At 36.3% G+C, this 20,863-nt stretch overlaps 1 protein-coding gene across 2 annotated transcripts; it reads left to right on the forward strand.

Moving 5' to 3' along the window:
- The first annotated feature begins 433 nt into the window (after positions 1 to 433).
- Positions 434 to 14,393, forward strand: Tm2 (tropomyosin 2). Of its 2 annotated transcripts, XR_003656223.1 has the most exons (8): positions 434 to 534; positions 5,962 to 6,128; positions 9,821 to 10,080; positions 11,716 to 11,833; positions 12,549 to 12,650; positions 12,910 to 13,087; positions 13,365 to 13,783; positions 14,146 to 14,393. XR_003656223.1 is itself a non-coding variant. In XM_028309683.1 (7 exons), exons 2-7 carry the CDS (start codon positions 6,015 to 6,017, stop codon positions 14,226 to 14,228), a joined length of 855 nt encoding a protein of 284 aa, XP_028165484.1. In that variant the 5' UTR covers positions 435 to 534; positions 5,962 to 6,014; the 3' UTR covers positions 14,229 to 14,393. The 2 variants fall into 2 exon arrangements, 1 of the variants encoding a protein (XP_028165484.1); XM_028309683.1 differs by lacking the exon at positions 13,365 to 13,783 and having other exon boundaries at positions 435 to 534.
- Positions 14,394 to 20,863: the final 6,470 nt, after the last annotated feature.

Raw genomic sequence — 20,863 nt, forward strand, 5'->3', positions numbered from 1 at the left:
TGAGTGTAGATAGCGCTAATTATAGCTGGATCCAGTAACTAACCGGAGGCGCAAGAATTTGTTAAATTCGCAACATGCGTGATTCAGGTCGGATGCGCCAGACAGGGATGGATATAATCGTGCTTCGTGCACATCTTTTCGTTATTTAGGGTTAATTTAAGCCTTACTTAAATCATGATTTTGTCTTTATTAATTTAAATTAATTAATTGCAAAAAATAATGGGAAAGTTACACTCTTTTTCAAGAGCTAGAGCTTCCTGGGTTAAAGGAAGTTGCACAGCGGGGAACTTCGGGGATCAGGGTCACTGGGGTCCAAAAGTTAAGGCGGGAGCTGACAAAGTCATAGTTGTATATGATTTGCGATAGCAGTTGTAGCGTGTGGGAGCGTGACGGGTGTCGCGGGAGCATCCGAGCAGCGGAATGGCGGATCGGAATCCTGGATTTTTGGCACCGAAAATAGTCGGGCGGGCGCGCGGCTGGCGAGGGCGGCGCGCAGTGCGAGTCGCTCCGCCGTGTGAATAGCCCGCTCGTGAGGTGAGTGCTGCGCTCGCGCACCCCCGCGGAAGCCCCCAGCAGTTTGGATACCCGACCCCCGAAACCACCCCCGTGTTGTGACAGTGATACACGAGTGGCACGTGAAGTGTGGAGTATCCAAGCTTCTGGAGTTACGCGGCGATTTAGTGATCGTGTGTCTTATCGGTTGTAGGTTGCGAAAAGGTTCGACAGGTACTCCAAGTTCGGATTGTGGTTGAGATATGTTTTTGCGATGGAAAGTATCTGGTGACGTTTGCATAGTGTGCGGCGCGGCGGTCCCCATGAGTGTGACTCGGATTTCAGCGCGCGCGCGGCCTCGCTGAAAATAGTGATCCCCGCGCCCCGCCCACGCCGCTAACCTATTTGCGGCATGCCCGAACATCAGTATTTATTTAGCAAGATGAGGAAACTCGTCTCAATTTTTATTTAGCTGCAGACGTGCCCCATATAACATGTAATTAGGCCGCTTTGGCCATACGTTCTGCATGACTAGTTACTATTTTTAAAGCGTGTAAAAATGTTAACAATTGAACGATGTAATTAGATTAACTCGTTTAGTAATTAGATCAAAGTATTTGGATATTATAATTAACATTTCAAATACTTTATAATGTATTGCAATTAACTTAGCAGTACCGATATGACTCTATTTAACATTTTCAAAGCACTTCACATTATACATTTAAACGATGAATTAGATGTTATATTTATGATACAGATACTTATACACGTAGAAACGTTTTACAATCTACAGACGATACACTCAACTCTTAAACATTGTTTCAATGAAAATACTCATAAAACACGGAATGTGATGTTATTAAATTGGATGACAGTCTATAACTTTTCACAAAACCACAATCTAAAATACACAATTTTGTTCTTATACAAATTGTTCAAAGTTCCAGTTTTCCATTGTAATTTTCAAGCTTATGAATTTAAACTATCCCAAGGCCTCATCGAACTTGATTGTAGTCCAAAGTCCGAGTTTTTTCAGTCTCAAATATCACGAATAGATATTTATACCGCTCTTTAATTACAAAAACATAAATCTAATTTTGTGAGCGGATGCATCGGACTTAATAAACGTATCGGAGAGTGGTAGTTATGAAACGATAACTAGTCGGTATGTAGTCGGGAGGCGGTTAAACGAGGAATGTTGGCAACACTTCAAAGAAGTACCTACCTATCCTGCCTGGGACGCTGGCCTGACGGGAAATATTACCTGTCATGTCTTATTCATTGCATCTGAGAAGCTTTGGGGTTCCTTGCCTTGCGATGAACCAACGGAACCGTAGGGATCACTTTGATGGAAATGTGCAAAGTGGATTTGTTTTTGAAATCACTACATTCTATAAAACAAAGTCGCTTTCCGCTGTCTGTCCCTATGTATGCTTAGAACTTTAGAACTTCGCAACGGATTTTAATGCGTTTTTTTTAAATAGATAGAGTAAATCAAGAGGAAGGTTTATAGGTATAAAACATGCATATTAAAGAAGAGAAAAGCCGGGAAATTCCATTGCAACCGTGCGAAGCTTGCGCGGGCCACTAGTTGACTATAATTTTTATATTGAGGAAATGTTTTATGTAGCTGAGACTTTTGTGGATGCATTGAAGGGAAAGTGTAGTCGCATACGGAACCATTGTAAGCGTCTGACTTGCATTTGACCGAACGGATGGAATTTCAGGAACAAGTTCTTTGTTATCCCACTTGTTTTCTTAAAATTCTTTACAAGCCTTGTTATATTACTGAATTCTTTATACAATCACTATCTGACTGATTAAAGAAACAAAGTGTTTGTGTAGTTTTATTATTATGGTCAAAATAAAGAGGGTCAAACTGACAAACATGATAGGATATAGGATTAATTGATGTTGAACGTAAGCCCCTTTTAAACTTTCCTAAAGCTCTACTTCCAACTACGTCTTGCTACTGCCTTAATTAGGTCATAAGTTCACATTAAATTTGCAGTTTGCAATGAATACTTAGTATCCCTTAAAGAAATTTCATGGATTGGCATCCATCATTTAGGTCTTTAAGTGCATCTCAAAAGCACAAAAAGTCAATTCTAAGAGTAAATACAAAAGATGAATTTATCCTAGTAACACTAAAAGTATTTCGTGTATTTTTACTTCTTGTATGTCACACTTGTTAAAGTTCATTGGCACCAAAGATCTTAGAATGCTCTGACTAGAACAAGACTCGTCTTATGTTTTTTCAACATGAAACACTGGTCAAACAAACAACAGTGGTCTCGTAATCAACGTATGAGCTTTTTGCTGAACTTAATTCATTAGTAAGGGTAGAGTCCCTTTTTGCTGAGACACTAGTTTGTATAGTGCTAGCCCCACCCACCAATAGACAATATTTAAACACAATAAAGGTTTAATTGGAAAGAGAAGCCCCTATATCGTTCAGGGAAAACATTAGGAGGTCAGGAAAATCGCTGAAAATCACTGAAAGTTCAATAAACTTAGTGCTCAAAAAATTTGAGTGTAGCTTGTAAAAAATACGTTCCTTAACAATAAACTAGTTATTGTTAAGTAGTATTTTTAAAAAATCTAGGTATATGAGTATTGCTAAAATGCAAAGGTAAACTTAATTGCTAGAATGCGGACGGTACTACACGATGAAAGTTCATGGGTCGACTGGCTTGTAGGTCGCGGTCAATACTGTACATATTCGCATTCATACATATCTACCTCAAGCTTTGCTTATTTTCTTGATTTGGAAAAGTAACGCTAAGAAAGTATAATTTATCGACTCAAAAACAAGTGATAACTCATTTGTCTTAATCTTTATTTAAGATCTTATTATTTTGTAATACGAGTAATGATTTCTTCGATATAATGTTTTATTAATCTCCGATTAACGTATTATAGTAGCAGTCGTTAGTCAACTGAAGTACGAGTAACTTCAATCGTTTGTAACACGAGCCGTCACCTAATAAGACTTTCCCAGAGTTCTCATTTCTACGTTCATTCATGTCCTTATTTAAATATTTACTACAATATACTGTTACACTGGTCTCTCCCAGCTGTTGCGAGCCGACTGAAAACTGGTTTATTTCTGTGAACAATATCAGCGCTTGACAGCGTGCCAGGAACGCCAGTGACGTCACTGCCGAATTCGCCTCCAGTCGCGAAAGCGCATATTTCTATTTTACAGGAGTTTTATAGTTTACTGGAGCTATTGTGATAGTTAGGTATTTACCGTATCATAATTTATGAACGTGTTAAAACGTTTCGCGTAGCGACATATGTTTTTAAAGAATTTCTAAACAACTGGGTAGAGTAAGTACATAGAGTTTTATGTACTCTTGTTTCTAAATGCAATATTGGACACAATACCAAATACACACTTGTAATACATAGTGCCTATCTACACTTTGTATCTTGTAACGTTTGCAGATCAATAGCGAAATTGAACCAATACACTTTTCGCTATGTACTTAGATAAAATAGTTTCCAATGCTTATACCTAAGCAATAAACATTTCACTGGTACTCACGGTTTCACAGTTTTCACGACTACAACGATATGAATTGTATTTTTATTAGACAGTTATTAGATTTAGATACCAATCCAAAGGCCGCATCGATGTAACCTGTTATAAGTATGATACAACCCAAGGGTTATTTTTGCGAGCGCACGCAATCCGCTCGTGGCATGTAAACATACGCCTTCGCTGATCCGAGCTCTACATGGAACGAAAGGAACGCAAAATATACACATAATTTCAGGATATTATTAAATTTTCTACATGTTTTAGGGCCAAACAGTCAGTATTAATATGTTTTGTATCACAAACTTATAACTTTTTGAAAGAAAAAAGAAAGAAAGAGTGACGATTGTTTAGTACTATATAAATTATGTACTTAATTTTAAGCTGCATGTGTCAAACAAGGCTGTATGTTTCTTTAATAAAGATAAATAAAAATAAAAAATAAAAATAAAATAAAAATAATATTTTGAAGGTAATCTTTAGAAATACCTCTAATATTCTTACTAATAAACCTGTTTCTACTCCGTCGTGGCTAAACGCAATCTGCGACAGCTGTAGAGGAAAAATCACTTCCATTACTGAATACCCAGCTTTCCCAAGGGACGTGATCTTTTCATGATAAATGGACACATACATTTTTTGTAAAAAAAACTAACAGTAAATAAACTAAGTATTAGCCCAGTATACCTCTATACATATTTACTCATTCTATATATTACTTTTATCCCCAATACATGATGTCTAGACAACTTAAAGTTACTTTAGGGACAGGTACTATTTACGTAACCTTTTATTAGGATAACTCAATTACATTGTGTAATGAAAACAAGCTGAGCCTCATGATAACATACTCACATCATAAATCCATAACATTAAGCTTCTTGCACAAACAATCTATTTTAGTTCGCGTACTACTTATCCAGGAATATGGTCCTGAATTATGCGGCTCCAGTCGACTGCATGAGCTTATAATGAACCATTAGTTCAATATCTAGAAGAGTCATATATTAGGGAATCAAGGGTTGCGGAGGCAGGAGGGTAATTAGGTTGGATATAATTTAGTATCGGGAGCACGAACCGAATGATTATTATGCAGTATCGCATCTGCTGTGCTCTGGCGCACAGCCAATCTACCAGCGAATGAAATTCGAAGGAATTCAATATTAACTAGCAGGTCTTTCTGGAACCTGTTTTATGGAGTCCTTATTACTCGGTTTTACTGACCTAAATTAAGATTTCAAAATCAGAAAGCATCACAATTCAACAGTACCTAAGTAAAGTTTAAACCACTATTAGGAAATTGAATCCTTACCAATTTATGAAATTAATAAAGGTCTTTAAAAGTATAAAATCTGGGAAATCCGTTACAAGGCAGGCTGGTAGCACTAATGTAGTGTCCTAGCTCTCTTTGTATTAGTAAATTACACAGACTATTATGAACTTCGAAAACTCTCATCACTACCCAAGGCTGCCACATCTTAATTAATAGTGTAATTAAAAGTTTTTGGTCGGTTTCCCAAAGCGACCTTTTGTTCGATAAAGTTGCCAGACATCTAATATTACACGAACATTAGGTAGATAATACATTTTAAAACATAGCAGAGGCGTTAAAAATGAAAATGGAAAATCAGAATAAAGTATTTATGTCGGTCTGATGCCTTTGTTGTTACAACCCATACGAAACCTACAAGGAGAAGAATATAGGACTGCGCCTAGTAACGTGGCTAAGAAATATCTCAGAGATAGGCAGAATCTGTTTTGTTATGTACCTATAGAGATAGAATCGTGTACAATCGTTGAATCTTTTCGCAACCTCATGATTAGCGTTAAATCATATTTCTCCTTTCCATTATTTGAAAACCAAAACTGTATAATAACTATATAAACACGTGAATAATAAAGTACCTTCTTTCACCCACCAGGCCGTAACTGGCGTATTTTTTCGACCGGACCGTAGAAGTAAACCGCCGCCACCATGGACGCGATCAAGAAGAAGATGCAGGCGATGAAGCTGGAGAAGGACAACGCCATGGACAAGGCCGACACCTGCGAGCAGCAGGCCAGGGACGCCAACCTCCGCGCCGAGAAGGTAACGCCATTGAACGACAGCTTTTTTAGTTTAAAACTATAGTTAAATTCGATCAATGAAAGACTTTTTCACGGTCTAGAACTCCAGCTCTTACTCTATACACCAATACTTTTTATTCACCGTTTTAACAGGGTAATGAGTTATTGATAGTGATCCTATTTTATGCAAAAAAACTTAAATAACGTTATTAAAATTCCACCCTTAAATTGGTAATTTATGCACACGGGACACGCGTCGCAGCAAGCCAATATTACGCTCCACACGCGGTCGCTATTGCTATGACGATAGAGGAGACGTTCATGAGGTCCAAAATTTCGGTGAATAAAAAGAAGTAGTGTATAGAAGGAAGTTATCGTCAGCATAGCTGGGCACCGTTAATCAAATAGTTAACTTCGTTAATCGTTAAACCGTTAATAAAAAAATTAACTTCGTTAAACGTTAAAACGTTACATTCAGCAAGACTTAACGCAAGTTAACGTTAATCGTTAATCCGTTAACACATTATAATAAAACGAAAATAATAATTGTATGCAAGGTTCAAATAATTTCGAAAGCTTGTATCGCGCATGGAATATATTCCTCTTTTTAGCCAGACAGTTTTGACAGTTCCAACTCCTTGCCAGACAGTTTTTTTAGGATAGCTGCCAAAGCCACGATGACCAAAACTTCATAATCCACCAACATTCTAACCTATATTGGGAACATACGCTGACAAACTTTCAGCTTTTATAATATGACGTTGGTCTGGCGTTCACCAGCTCTTAGTCTATAGTATCTCAATCTCAGAGCCTTGGTTCAATTACAATACAATTTAGCACCAATGTGCTCAAAAAGACAAATCCAACAAACCCAAATTCGATGCGATTCCGCCGTTTCATTTAGGAGTTCCTATGGCCGTCTCCTGACTCCATCATTAGACCAGCTCAATGGTACCACAACATTGCATTTTCATCGTACTTACATAAGTATACCAAATTGCAAAAATGCGATGCGGGAATAGAATAACTGTGTGAGTTGCCGAGGAAGGAGTTTACCCGATATATTGGGATTATGTGAGACTCATGCACTGACCTGGTAACAGCGACACCGGGCTCCCTATCCCAGTTCCAGCACTCCTCGTAGCAATCCAATATCAGAGGGCGTCGGTCGAACAGCGGAAAACACTGCACTTCGCACAAAATCACCAAACGATAAAATAAAATAGGTTTTTGTAGCGGCGTGGATGCGCACGTGAAAAATGGAGTATGGGCAACGGGCAACTGTCTTTTTCCTTTCAAATGTTTGGTAGGCGGCACAACAGTTTACGCCGCGGAGAAATAGATGGCGTTAGACGCCAAGGAACTTTGGCGAATGGTCGGGAAGATGCACGCATGTATACCAACAGTAGAACATGAGAACTCTTTGTTGCCAACATAAGCGCGCAAACAACCGGAAATGTAGAAAGATCTTTGTAAGTTTCCAACAAAAAAAATGTGAGACTGATAAGTACTCACAATCACAATGTCAGTTAATATGAGTCGTTGCATAGAAAAAACGACATATTATTGTCATACTTCATATATAAAGTAGGCATTTATTTCCACTTCGACTCGGTTCGGTCACAAAATATAACAGAAGGTAAACTCATGTATGTATACCTCGCTTTGCATACCTCTCTCGCTCGCACGCTCGGCCGTCGCGCTAGGGTTGTCTTGTCATGTGTTGCGTTTATTTCGTTATGATAGAAAAATGTAACTCTTAATACTATGCAAGAAAGACAATAACAGATATCCACGTATACTTATTTATATTTAGTACGTTATTATAGCAATAGTTTGCAAACAAATGCACGAGAAGGAAGTTGTATTTAGTTGAGTGGTTGACACTATTATCCAACTAATATTATAAATGCGAAAGTTTGTATGTCTGGATGTTTGTTGCTCTTTCACGCGATCACTACTGAACGGATTTTGATGTAACTTTACAGTATTATTGTTTATAACCCTGAATAATATATAGGCTATAATTTATGACGATCTGTGACAAACTAAATTTCACGCGGGTGAAGCCGCGGGCAAAAGCTAGTTATCTAATAATTCCTAAAACCTCTCTAAACAATTCGATATTCCTAAAAATTGAGTTGGCTTTCAATTTCAATTGAAATTCAAATAAATAACTTACTTACCTCCCCGAATCAACTGGTAATTTAAAAAATGAAAATTCGGCATTTAAATACAAATACAAATACAAATACAAATATCCTTATTTGCTTTAAATAGGGTATGTACACAGTGGTGATGTTATTGAGAATAATAAGACCTTTTCCTACTTAGCCATTTAAATATAGCATGCAAATCAGTAATAGTAATAATAGTAGTAGTAGTAGTAGACAATAATAATCTAATTTAACAAGCCACATGGATATCAAATACATCAAAATACAACAATCAGTCAATTAAACAAAATAAAATGTCAACAGTCAATTTAAATTCAATGTCAAATTCAATGTCACCAAGCATAATTATAATCTATTAAAATAATTATGTCATAAATAATATTGATTAATTTATTTTATCTTTTAAAAATTCATCAACCGAATAGTAAGCTCTTTCCAATAGCCATCTTCGTAACATCGACCTGAAACGATTGAAAGGAAGGCTCTTCAAGTGATTTGGTACTTTGTTAAATATGGTTTTACACATGGAAAAGCAATTTTTTTGGAAACGTTTAGTTTTTGGTACCAACTCGAGAACTAGTTTATGAGGGTTTCTTAGGCTTCTATGGGATTGGTCTTGGGATTGTGTGAAATAGTGACCATTCGATTTTACAAACATACTTACATCTAAAATATACAGGCAGGGCAGTGTTAAAATTCCCAGAGACTTAAAGTGAGGCTTGCATGACACATCAGGTTTAAGGTTGCAAATAGCCCTAATACACCTTTTCTGAGCAATAAATAACCTTTTGATGTCCGTACCATTACCCCAAATTAGTAGGCCATATCTCAGTATCGACTCTACATATGCAAAGTAAGCAGTAATAGCTGTATTCACACTTGCAATTTTTGTCAGTTTATACAGTGCATAGGAAAAGCTATTTACTTTATTGCAGAGTTTATCTATTNTAAAATTTTCTATCTGCAGTATTAAGAGTACTTTCCCTCCAGGTGGCGTTACATAATTCCACCCTGTATAAGCTTGTAAATAAATAAAAAAATAGCATTTTTATATCGCTTCTTTCTGGTTACAAAAACTGTTGTTTTGGGTTCTGGAAGTTCTGGAAGCCCGAACGTACTTGTCAGAACGCGTTTTTCTAGTGTTTTTCAGCGTGCCTGCTGTATCTTTTTGGCAAATAGTAGGTACTGGATTAACGATTAACGGACTTAGGATAATTTAACGGAAGTTAACGAGTCCGTTAACATTTTTTAAAGTTAACTTAAAAGTTAATCCGTTAATAGAAATGTTAACTTCGTTAATTAACGATTAACGGATTAACGAGTTAATGCCCAGCTATGATCGTCAGAGTCAAAAAGAAAATTGACGAAAAGAAAATGTGTACGATTTCGAACTTCTTTTTTAGTATTTTTTTATTTTTCATGTCCTACGAAATGAAAACGTAAGCACCACGCAAATTTTTAGTCATCGTAAACGTTGCAAATCATAAATTTTAGGACTTCAATTCCAATCAGCTAATAAAAACGCTTATCACCCCAGGTCAACGAGGAAGTCCGTGAGCTCCAGAAGAAGCTTACCCAGGTGGAGGAAGACCTTACGCTCAACAAGAACAGACTGGACCAGGCCAACAAGGACCTCGAAGAGAAGGAGAAGACCTTGGCCGCCACCGAGGCTGAGGTCGCCTCCCTCAACAGGAAGGTCCAGCAGATTGAGGAGGACCTGGAGAAGTCTGAGGAGAGGTCCGGCACAGCCCAGCAGAAGCTGCTCGAGGCCCAGCAGTCCGCTGACGAGAACAACCGGTGAGACTCTAGAATTTATTTATTTATTTATTTAAAGACTTTATTGCACACACAACAATGTTCTGTACAAAAAGGCGAGCTTAATCTTTTATAGCGATACATAAAAAGTCATACGCGTATTCACAAATATTACTATGAGGTCTCTCATTGCGCGTCGACGCACAGGGTGACACATGAACCAATCACAGAGCTCTATTCAACGCTGTGCGTTCGATTTGCTGCTTCACTTAAGCAAGCATCGTTTGTGAATACGGGCGATAGTCTCCATGACTTATGTTAATGTATTTAGTTTTACTTGGGCTTTTAAAAGAGCTTTTTACGAAATTAATTACATAATATTCAGACGACGACATATCAATTTGAACGCGTAGTCATAATGTATTCGACTACTGGTTGACTTTCCAGGCTATCAAAGAGGCATTTGAGTCAGTCTATCTATTACTTATAATAAATCTGTAGAGAGGTCAATTCTGTACATGAAATATATTTTCAAAATAACTATCAGGGGGTGATTAGTGATCGATACTGATGCCAAAAATGCAATCAGTAAAATTTTTGTCTGTCTGTCTGTCTGTCTTTCTGTCTGTCTGTCTGTCTGTCTGTCTGTATGTTCCTTATAGAAACAAAAACTACTTGACGGATTTTAACGAAACTTGGTACAATTATTCTTCGTACTCCTGGGCAGGTTATAGGATACTTAGGAATTCCCACGGGCACGGGAATTAGCGGGAAAATCCTTTTGTATGAAAAATCTAAACTGCTTAGTTAGACGCTTGAAATTTGGCATGCAGGTACCTTAGTAAACTTAAAGCTTAGTTACAACAGGATATTGCAAAATTCCCACGGGAACGAGAGTTAGCGGGAAAAAACATTTGTATGAAAATATCTAAACCGCGTAAGATAGATGAAGGGGGTAAAACGGGATCCACGCGTACGAAGTCGCGGGCGGCCGCTAGTTAAGCATAAAATTTTAAATAGTGTAATAAAAACAAATATAATGACAATGTAGTCTAATGTGCTGTAATAAAAAAAATATACTATAATATTTTCATAACATCAAAAAAATCTGTCAATTAACAATGAAAACTTGAGCGTGTTTTGTTTCTGACTACCTAGTTATTTCTGACTTCCTAATAACTTAAGTGCATTATGAAATAATGTCCTAATTACTGTTAAATGAGAAAATAAACAACACGCAACAGCTAACTTTGTGCTCCGGACGATCAACAAGATTTGTTTCAATAAAAAATATTAGTACATGACATTTTGTGGACGATAAATCTTTTATATTTTTGTTTTCCGTATGTGAAAGTATAATTTGGTACATCTTGTACCTTTTATACCTACTTCCAAATAGTTTAGATTTTTTTAAATCATTATGATTCATCATTATAATTATTCATCAAGAGTGCGGCGCTATCGGTTTACGCGTTGATTATTACGTAATTTGGATAATTTTTTTTATTTGTTAAAAGATTTTAGATTGCTTACTATGTTATCAATGTGGGTGGTAAATGTTGTTACGGATTTTTGCTTGGTTATAATTTGTTGAAAACTGAATGGGTTTAGATACTACCTATATCCTTTCATTAACTGCAAAGTATAAATTTAACATCTGGTATCTCTTCGTTTCAGTATGTGCAAAGTATTGGAGAACAGGGCACAGCAGGACGAGGAGCGCATGGACCAGCTCACCAACCAGCTGAAGGAGGCCCGTCTGCTCGCTGAGGACGCCGACGGCAAGTCTGACGAGGTGCGTACTGTAGTCATAAGGGGTAACAGGGTAGGAGGCAGGCTGTTGATACAAGCACTAAAAGTTAGGTTCAAAGAAGCTTTTTTGATGTCAGTCCAGCAAAATATACGTACAGAATACCAAATAGTAACATTAAATTCTAATTTTATAAATACTGTAGCTGTGTATTGTCTTCAAGACAAATAAATTACATTATTAGAGAATTTACTTCAATTTGTTCTCTACGCAATACTTACGAGTATATCTGCATCATTATCATCATCAATACTTATTTCGTCATCTGAGTAAGACTGAGTTTTGCTCTTTACAATTTAATTGTCACCATGCTCTAATAAAATAATAAAATAAATATCAACTATCTTAGGTAGGAATTGAGACTGAGACTGGGAAGTTTTGGTTTACGTGCGGCTGCTTTGGTTTATTCAAGTTTAAAATAATGTTTCGTATTTAGCATTATACGAGTAAATGTTAAATTCCAAATAATTACCACATGACTTGGTTAATACTCTTTTAGACGTAGAAAGATTGTGGTTGTTAAGTTCACTTAATCCACGAGTAAATGTACACATTCCCGGTGTAAACAATCTGAGAGTAAACAAGTAAAGTTCATTAGCTTTAGAGTTTTCAAAAGATGTACTCGTGAGATTAATATGTTTCAATTAAATAATTAATTAATTTTAATTTGACGTAGTAATGAGGACTTGTGATGGTACAGGTATCCCGCAAACTGGCCTTCGTTGAAGACGAGCTCGAAGTCGCTGAGGACCGTGTCAAGTCTGGAGACGCCAAAATCTCAGAACTTGAGGAAGAATTAAAGGTAAATATCAAGACTCTACCAAAGAAGAAGCCTATATTAGGTAGTTCGTAAAGAATAGGTACTCATGCATAATCTCAGTGATGATTGTAAGTTGATAAATCAAAGTCTGTGCTATTTTCCTGTATAACAAACAATATACGTACACCTAACCTACGAGTATGACAAAAAGTTTCATCAAAGTCTGTCCAGTACTTTTTGCGTGACATTAAACATTCACAAAGTTACCCTGTATTAATGATAGATTTATTATCTCCCATAGGTCGTAGGTAACTCCCTTAAATCCTTGGAAGTATCCGAGGAGAAGGCCAACCAGCGCGTAGAAGAATTCAAAAAACAGCTGAAGACCCTCACCAGTAAACTCAAGGAAGCCGAAGCCCGCGCCGAGTTTGCCGAAAAGACTGTCAAGAAACTGCAGAAGGAGGTCGACAGGCTTGAAGGTATGAGAACCGTACTAAACCACCTAAAACGTTATTAATTTTCATAAAAAAAAACAACTTAAAATTCTGTGATCATTCTTGACTTTTCAACTCTACTCTAAAATGATGTGGCAATAAACAATCTTAATTAATACATAACAAAAAAGAGAATGGTATAACTTCTCTGGCAAAGCTTCTTAATTCATAATTAAATCTATCTAAATATTCTCTTTAATTCTAAGCTAGCTCTGGACCCGCATTGGTATGTAAGTTATTATCAAATGACAACGTTTTACAGACGCATTGTTCAACGAGAAGGAGAAATACAAGGCGATATGCGATGACTTGGACGGAACATTCGCTGAGCTCACTGGATACTAACCGACCCTTAACGCACTTAGTTTAAGACAAAACGTCCGTCACAGTCCTTCTACCCCCCACCGGCACCTGAACCAGTCACCTTTTTATACGTACCTAAGAAACCCCACATCTCTCGTTCAATTTCCAGGACCTTCAATGTGGAACCAGTCTTTAAAGCTTTATAAATCTTTTTATCTAACTAACATAACCTTAACCCGATGTCTGAAGGTTGGCCTTCCACAAGAAATAGGGTCAGGCCCTCCTTTAGAGATCCATTTAGATGTAAGCCCTGCTTTTCGTGTTGTGATTAACTTGTCTTATGCTTTGCTGCTACCGTCGCGGACCAATGCCTTCAAGGTACTTTATCTTTCTTTAATCTCTTTCAAATTAATTACTTTCATTAAAAGCCATCGCTTCGCTATGATAAACATGAGACTTTATAAAAATATTTTAAACTATTAATGTGTCCATTCCATTCTTTACTCTTTGGAAAGTTCCTACAGTAGATGAGTTAGATATAATTTCAGACAATCTTAGATTGTTATGATGTTCAAATCGTAACCTTCCTCTAAAAGGAAGGATATATAAAAAAAAAAAAAAGAATCTGGTCTTACTAGATTTCAAAGTAGTGGTGCCTCATTGTACCAAGATGTTACGGTTTGAAGGTAGTGGGTCTCATTCATGAAAATCCCAATTCTAATCTAATATTACGTGTACAGATGAGCTGGGCATCAACAAGGACCGCTACAAGAGCTTGGCCGACGAGATGGACTCGACCTTCGCCGAGCTGGCCGGCTACTAAGCGCCGCACCACGCCACCACGCCACCACACCACCACCACCACACACATTCGACCGCCTGCCGCGAGCAGACGCAACACAAACGTTATACACGTGATGTAATAATATTTATTAATATTTTATGTAAATTTATTTACGATTTTCAATAAAATTAATTTATAACAGTTGTTCCTCAACTTTACTTAAGAAACCCAAAAGATTTAATTTAATAAAAAAAAGAAAAGAAATAAAAAATGTTTAGTTATTTAGTACCAAGTAACTAAGACTTTATTAGTTTACCATCTCTTTTTCCCTTTATCAACAAGGCGTAGGCGGGTCTTTATGCAATCGACATCTGAATGACGAAGCGTGCAATTTAATTATGTGAAATTTCCATGAAGCACCCTGCATTGACTGCAAAGGGAATAGAGAGCTCTCTACCAATGTCTATCTCCTCGGAGCACTTAACCTAGATAGATGTCTTAAAGAGCTTTATTTTGACTAGAGTCTAGTGCAAGCAGCTCTATTTCAGATCCTTATAACTAAAATTACCGCCACAAGGCCTCAATCTCTACATACAGTTTCAATAAAATAATTTAGACGCATTGGTACTAACGTGTTTGATAAAAAGTCTTTGAAAGTTATTTCTTACTCAAATATTGGTACATAAATTACAAACATTTTCAGAAATGTCACCTTCAGATTCAGCCGATTCAAAAGAGCTTTGATTGAAAATTAGTAGTAGCTCTACATTTAATTAGAGACAGATTCAATTAGTACTGAGTCACCCTTTTAAGTAATGGCTGCCCATATCCATTTCCATATTAAGATTAAAAACGGCGTCATTCGCGGGCGAGGCGGAACGGACGTCATAACCTGTCATCTGTCAAGTGACGTCTTTCCTGTCCAAAATGGCCGCCGTTCAAACGGGACGTTTTAAAACGCATGCGGGCTCGTGAGGCCACCGCGCATGCGTCGCTCTGGTCTGATCGATAGTGCACTAGTCGAAGACAACAGCCTGTTGGGCTCTCCCGAAATTCTCGCGCAAATTCCCCTTTTGGGTTGAAAAAGGAGTTTTTCCGTGTCGTTGTCGAGGAAATTAGTCAAGGTGTCGGTGTCCAGTAGCGTACTGCCGGGTGCCATCACGATGAAGATGCTGGCGCCTCACGACGGGCCCGACATCACTCCAGTCGACTCTTGTAAGTACCACAATATTATTCTATCAATATATTATTAACACAACGATTTCTGATTCTACGAAGTCCGATTAAAGCATCACAGTTGAATCGATTATACCTACTTATGATCATCATAAGATACGTTTTATTTGATGTTGTTATTGAATTATTTGATGACGCGCAATTACTCTGCCCTTTTCACAAAGGGTGTTATTCAGTCTATAAATAAATAACCACTTTCATGTAATGTCGCCTAATAATTTAATATGTTACATTTTCTGAGTTTCTCTTCCTCTATTGGAATAACATTTCTTTCTCGTGATCATAAGCCTCAATCTTGACACGATACTGAATGATATGTGGTTTAGGAAAATAAAAAAATGAGTGGAAATTCACTATGCACTGACATGTATTGTACATGGATACCTACTATAAAACTTTTTTTTTCAACCTATAGATCACCCTTTTAATAAACATAATGTATTGATTGACATTGTTTCGTTTAAGCAGGCCACTTTTCCTTATGTTATTAAAAGAAAATTAATAGATTTTCATTAAATACTTAATGGAAAATACGGCTTTTAGCATATTTGTATTGATTTTGCGAAATTACGTATAACATGTTACTTAGTTGTATAACTTATAATAGATTGATCTTTGTTAACGACAAATCGAAACTTAAACCACTGTAGTCCATTTATTACGTCGTTAAGTAAAATTAAATATGAATATCACTCGTCAATATGGCGAATGTGACTAAAAATTTTATCTTGTATATGAAACTGACAACGCGAAATGATACAGCATGCAAACGCTTCTTTCAGAACGTAATGTTCGAGTTACCTAATGTAATATACCAATGAGTCATCTAGAAGACATGAAAAGGTTTTCTTTTTAAAGGTGTCCTTTAGGCACGGGTTTTAACGCCCTAGTCATAAACATATGCTAAGTAAAAGGAGCGTATAGTGAAATGATACACAAGTATGAGCTTATTCTCAAAAATATATTCAGCTCTGTGATTATTGAAACTCTACAAACATGAATACATGACTATAGTCGAGTGTGAATTGAGGTATCGAGCTTGGTTTTGTAGAACGGGCTATATTGACGTGCATTCTCGAAGCTTTGCGGCTGCAACTTAGACGAGCTAAAGCATTCGTCTGGTGCTTAAATCGAGTGACGTACAAGGTACTCGTGGCATGCTGAACTAGACTGTAGTTTTCAGTTAGCATACTGTACCTACTAAATTGAAAGAAACGCAAATTTTAAGACGCCTCAGCTGTTTTTCTATTTTTAAATTAATTAACTTCGTGATTACTATTCTCAAATGATTGTAAACATCAAAGTAGACCGACGACATGACGAAACCTTTAAATGAAGGTAGCAGGCAAGCGCTGGACGCAGGCCGCTACCAATCGACCAACATGGAAAGCAGTGGACATCCTATGGCTGAAATGATGATGATGATGTAAAAGATTCCGATAAATTGTTCTTAGTCTGGCCTGGATCTCCACACTGTAAAATGAGTTACATTTAAGCGTAGTTTGAGCACGAACGCACAAAAACAGGTCTACATGGCTTTGGGCACACCTTTTCACAGACTCTGCATGATAAGTACAAAAAGATATTCTGGCCAAAAGAACAAAGCAAGCTTCTACTCTCAATCAAGATCTTTAAGCTTTGTGTTATTTTAATTATCATGTCATAACAAAGCTTGATGACTTTTACATGCCGTTCTTTAATTGGAGACTTAAGAGATTACGAGCTGCATCTCATCCGAATCCGAAACTGTTATTAGTTAAGTCTCCGATTTTTCGTAGAAAATAAATTATTATACCGGTACTTTGTCATTTCCCGGATTTAGATTGCATGCAGTAACTAATCACGCCCTTACTGTACCATGTAATAGGCATTTTAAGCAAATGCAATGAACCATGAAGACCATGCGTTAGTTCACTAGGGCATACTGTGACCTGCGCTGTGCAGTGAATTAGGCATCAAACGAAGCTTCTGGTCTGATCTGGTTGGCTTTGAACTTGGTAATTAACTGGTGATTTTGAAACTAATACATGAAGGAAAGCTGTACCTTCACGAAATTGGTATTGGTATATACGAGTAGTTACTATAGACTGACTTTTATAAAATCACACTAGTTCATTAACATATAATGTTAATTTAACTAAACCAAAGGGTAATTGACATTTATAGCATTAAGTTCTAGTTAATACTAAATAATGTAACAAAAAAGATTAAATAACGAAATTACCTTCTTAAATTGAGAGCTTTGAGAGCTTTTGAGCACAGCCTGTTTGCCGCAATCAAAGTTTATTACTCTGTTGCTAGGTAATTTGATTCCTCTTTATAAATAAAAATTCAATTTCGAGCTATCACCAAGGGGTATTGACGCGTATTGCCGCAGAATTCTCGAGAACCTTAAATTATTCGTCGTTGAAAGTTTGTTTCGGTCCGCTTTAACAATTTCTTGTTTGGAGTGGATTTCAATTTCGCGATTAATTTTCTTGACGAAGACATTCTGGATTATATCATGATATTAATTAGAATGGATTACATTCCGAAGGGACTCTGCTGATGGATTAATGTTGTTTTAATGTAGACACCAAGGGACAAATTAATGATCTCTAACAGGCTTTTAAAGTGACATGTATTACAAAGTGTTTCAAATATTTAGAGAAAATTATCATGAAAAGCTTATTCGCGGAAAATATTTTAGATATATAGTCCAGTCAATGAATGCCTTAACGACGGTGTAGAGAGAAATCCGTGGAACACAATTTCTGACCTCGGGACTTTATTTAGCCTAGTTAGGTGGTGAACATAGCAAAAGTCCCCGCCCTTAGCCCTTGAGCCGGCAGGGAGAGGGGGGTTTACAAATACAAATACAAATACAAATATCTTTATTTGCTTTAAATAGGGTATGTACACAGTGGTGATGTTATTGAGAATAATAAGACCTTTTCCTACTTAGCCATTTAAATATAGCATGCAAATCAGTAATAGTAATAATAGTAGACCAATTTGTAGACAATAATAATCTAATTTAACAAGCCACATGGATATCAAATACATCAAAATACAACAATCAGTCAATTAAACAAAATAAAATGTCAACAGTCAATTTAAATTCAATGTCAAATTCAATGTCACCAAGCATATAATCTATTAAAGTAATTATGTCATAAATAATATTGATTAATTCATTTTATCTTTTAAAAATTCATCAACCGAATAGTAAGCTCTTTCCAATAGCCATCTTCGTAACATCGACCTGAAACGATTGAAAGGAAGGCTCTTCAAGTGATTTGGTACTTTGTTAAATATGGTTTTACACATGGAAAAGCAATTTTTTTGGAAACGTTTAGTTTTTGGTACCAACTCGAGTACTAGTTTATGAGGGTTTCTTAGGCTTCTATGGGTTTGGTCTTGGGATTGTGTGAAATAGTGACCATTCGATTTTACAAACATACTTACATCTAAAATATACAGGCAAGGCAGTGTTAAAATTCCCAGAGACTTAAAGTGAGGCTTGCATGACACATCAGGTTTAAGGTTGCAAATAGCCCTAATACACCTTTTCTGAGCAATAAATAATCTTTTGATGTCCGTACCATTACCCCAAATTAGTAGGCCATATCTCAGTATCGACTCTACATATGCAAAGTAAGCAGTAATAGCTGTATTCACACTTGCAATTTTTGTCAGTTTATACAGTGCATAGGAAAAGCTATTTACTTTATTGCAGAGTTTATCTATTTGTCCTTTCCAGGAGAGCTTTTCATCTACTATTAAGCCCAAGAATGTTGTACTTTCAGCATTTCGCAAAACTTGACCATTGATATTCAATTCTATAGATTTATTTATGAAATTATTAAAATTAATGAGATAAGTTTTCGATAAATTAATTTTTAGATTATTTTTATTAAGCCATTCAATTATTAATGTCAGTGTTGCTATTATATCATTTTTATGTCGGTCTAACGAGGATTTTCTGTCAGTAGAAATTAGTACGGAAACATCATCAGCAAAGAGTACAGTCTTATGCTTAGTGACATCAGGCAGGTCGTTTATAAATAAAAGAAATAACAATGGACCAAGGACACTCCCTTGCGGAACACCCAGCTTGATGTGCTTATAATCCGATCTATAGATTTGAATTGTTTTAGTTGAGTCTGGTTTAGCAATTTCAACACATTGTTTTCGATTCGCCAAGTACGAGTTTAACCAATTTTGAGCAGTACCCCTGATACCACAATGTTCCAGTTTTTTTAGTAATCCATCATGAGGGACACAGTCAAAGGCTTTAGACATATCGAGAAACAACACTGATGTAAAATTATTATCATTAACACTCAGTAATACTTCGTGAGTTAGATCAAAAGCGGCATGTTTGGTAGATTTATTTTTCTGAAAGCCATATTGATTTTGTTTTATGATCTTAAACTTATCAAAGAAGGTTGTGAGTTTCTCATGCATTACTTTTTCAAATAATTTTGAAAATATCGGCAAAATTGCTATAGGTCGGTAATTACCTATATTTGTGTCCCCTTTTTTGTGCAATGGCTTCACAATTGCCAATTTAAGTAAATCTGGAAATTGGCCAGACTCAAACGAAAGATTTACCAGGAACGCCAGCACATGGCATAGTTCATTTTTACAGTACTTTATAACTTTCGTATTTATGCAATCATACCCTTCGGAATTTGAATTCCTAAGTGACATTATGACTTTACATATATAATTTGCATCTACTGGTGATAGAAAAATTGAGTTCGATAAACGAGTATTATTATTAAGGGTATAAGTTGTTTTAGGAGTTACGTTCAGGTCATCAATAAAGTAATTATTAAAGGTTGAGGCAATATTAGCTGGGTCTGTAATTACCGAGCCATCGTTTTCAATGCTATTTATAAATTTATTATTAGCATTCGCTACAGAAGTCTCGTTTTTTATAACTGACCAAGTAGCTTTACAGATATTGTTACTTTTGGATACAAATTTCTGATTTGAAATTCTTTTTGAGCAATTTATGCATTTTTTGAATAGTCGGTTATATTTTAGATATTTTATTTTATTGAAAATTGTCTTATTGGAATAATAATTATATCGAAGTGCTCTTTTTGAGACGCTACTTATTTTAAGACCTTTTGAAATCCAATTCTGTTTCGTAGATTGTTTATATTTCATTTTTATGACCGGAAAACATAGATTATAAAAAAGAGCAATGATCTCATTAAACTCGGAATAAGCAAAGTTTAAGTCACTGTTTTCATAAACATTTGAGAAAGAGAGACTTCCCATGTACTTCCTGAATTTGTCCATATTTTCTTGAGAGTATATCCTTTTATAGGTAAATACATAGTCGAAGATTTCCTTTTTATTCATTATGCAAAACTTCAAAACCTGAGCAGTATTATGATCCGATAACCATAATGGTAAGACATAGCCATGTGGATTCATAATGT

Source organism: Ostrinia furnacalis, unplaced genomic scaffold (genome assembly GCF_004193835.3).
Source record: "Ostrinia furnacalis isolate ACB-3 unplaced genomic scaffold, ASM419383v2 OfSCF2810, whole genome shotgun sequence".
NCBI classification, from domain to species: Eukaryota; Metazoa; Arthropoda; class Insecta; order Lepidoptera; family Crambidae; genus Ostrinia; species Ostrinia furnacalis.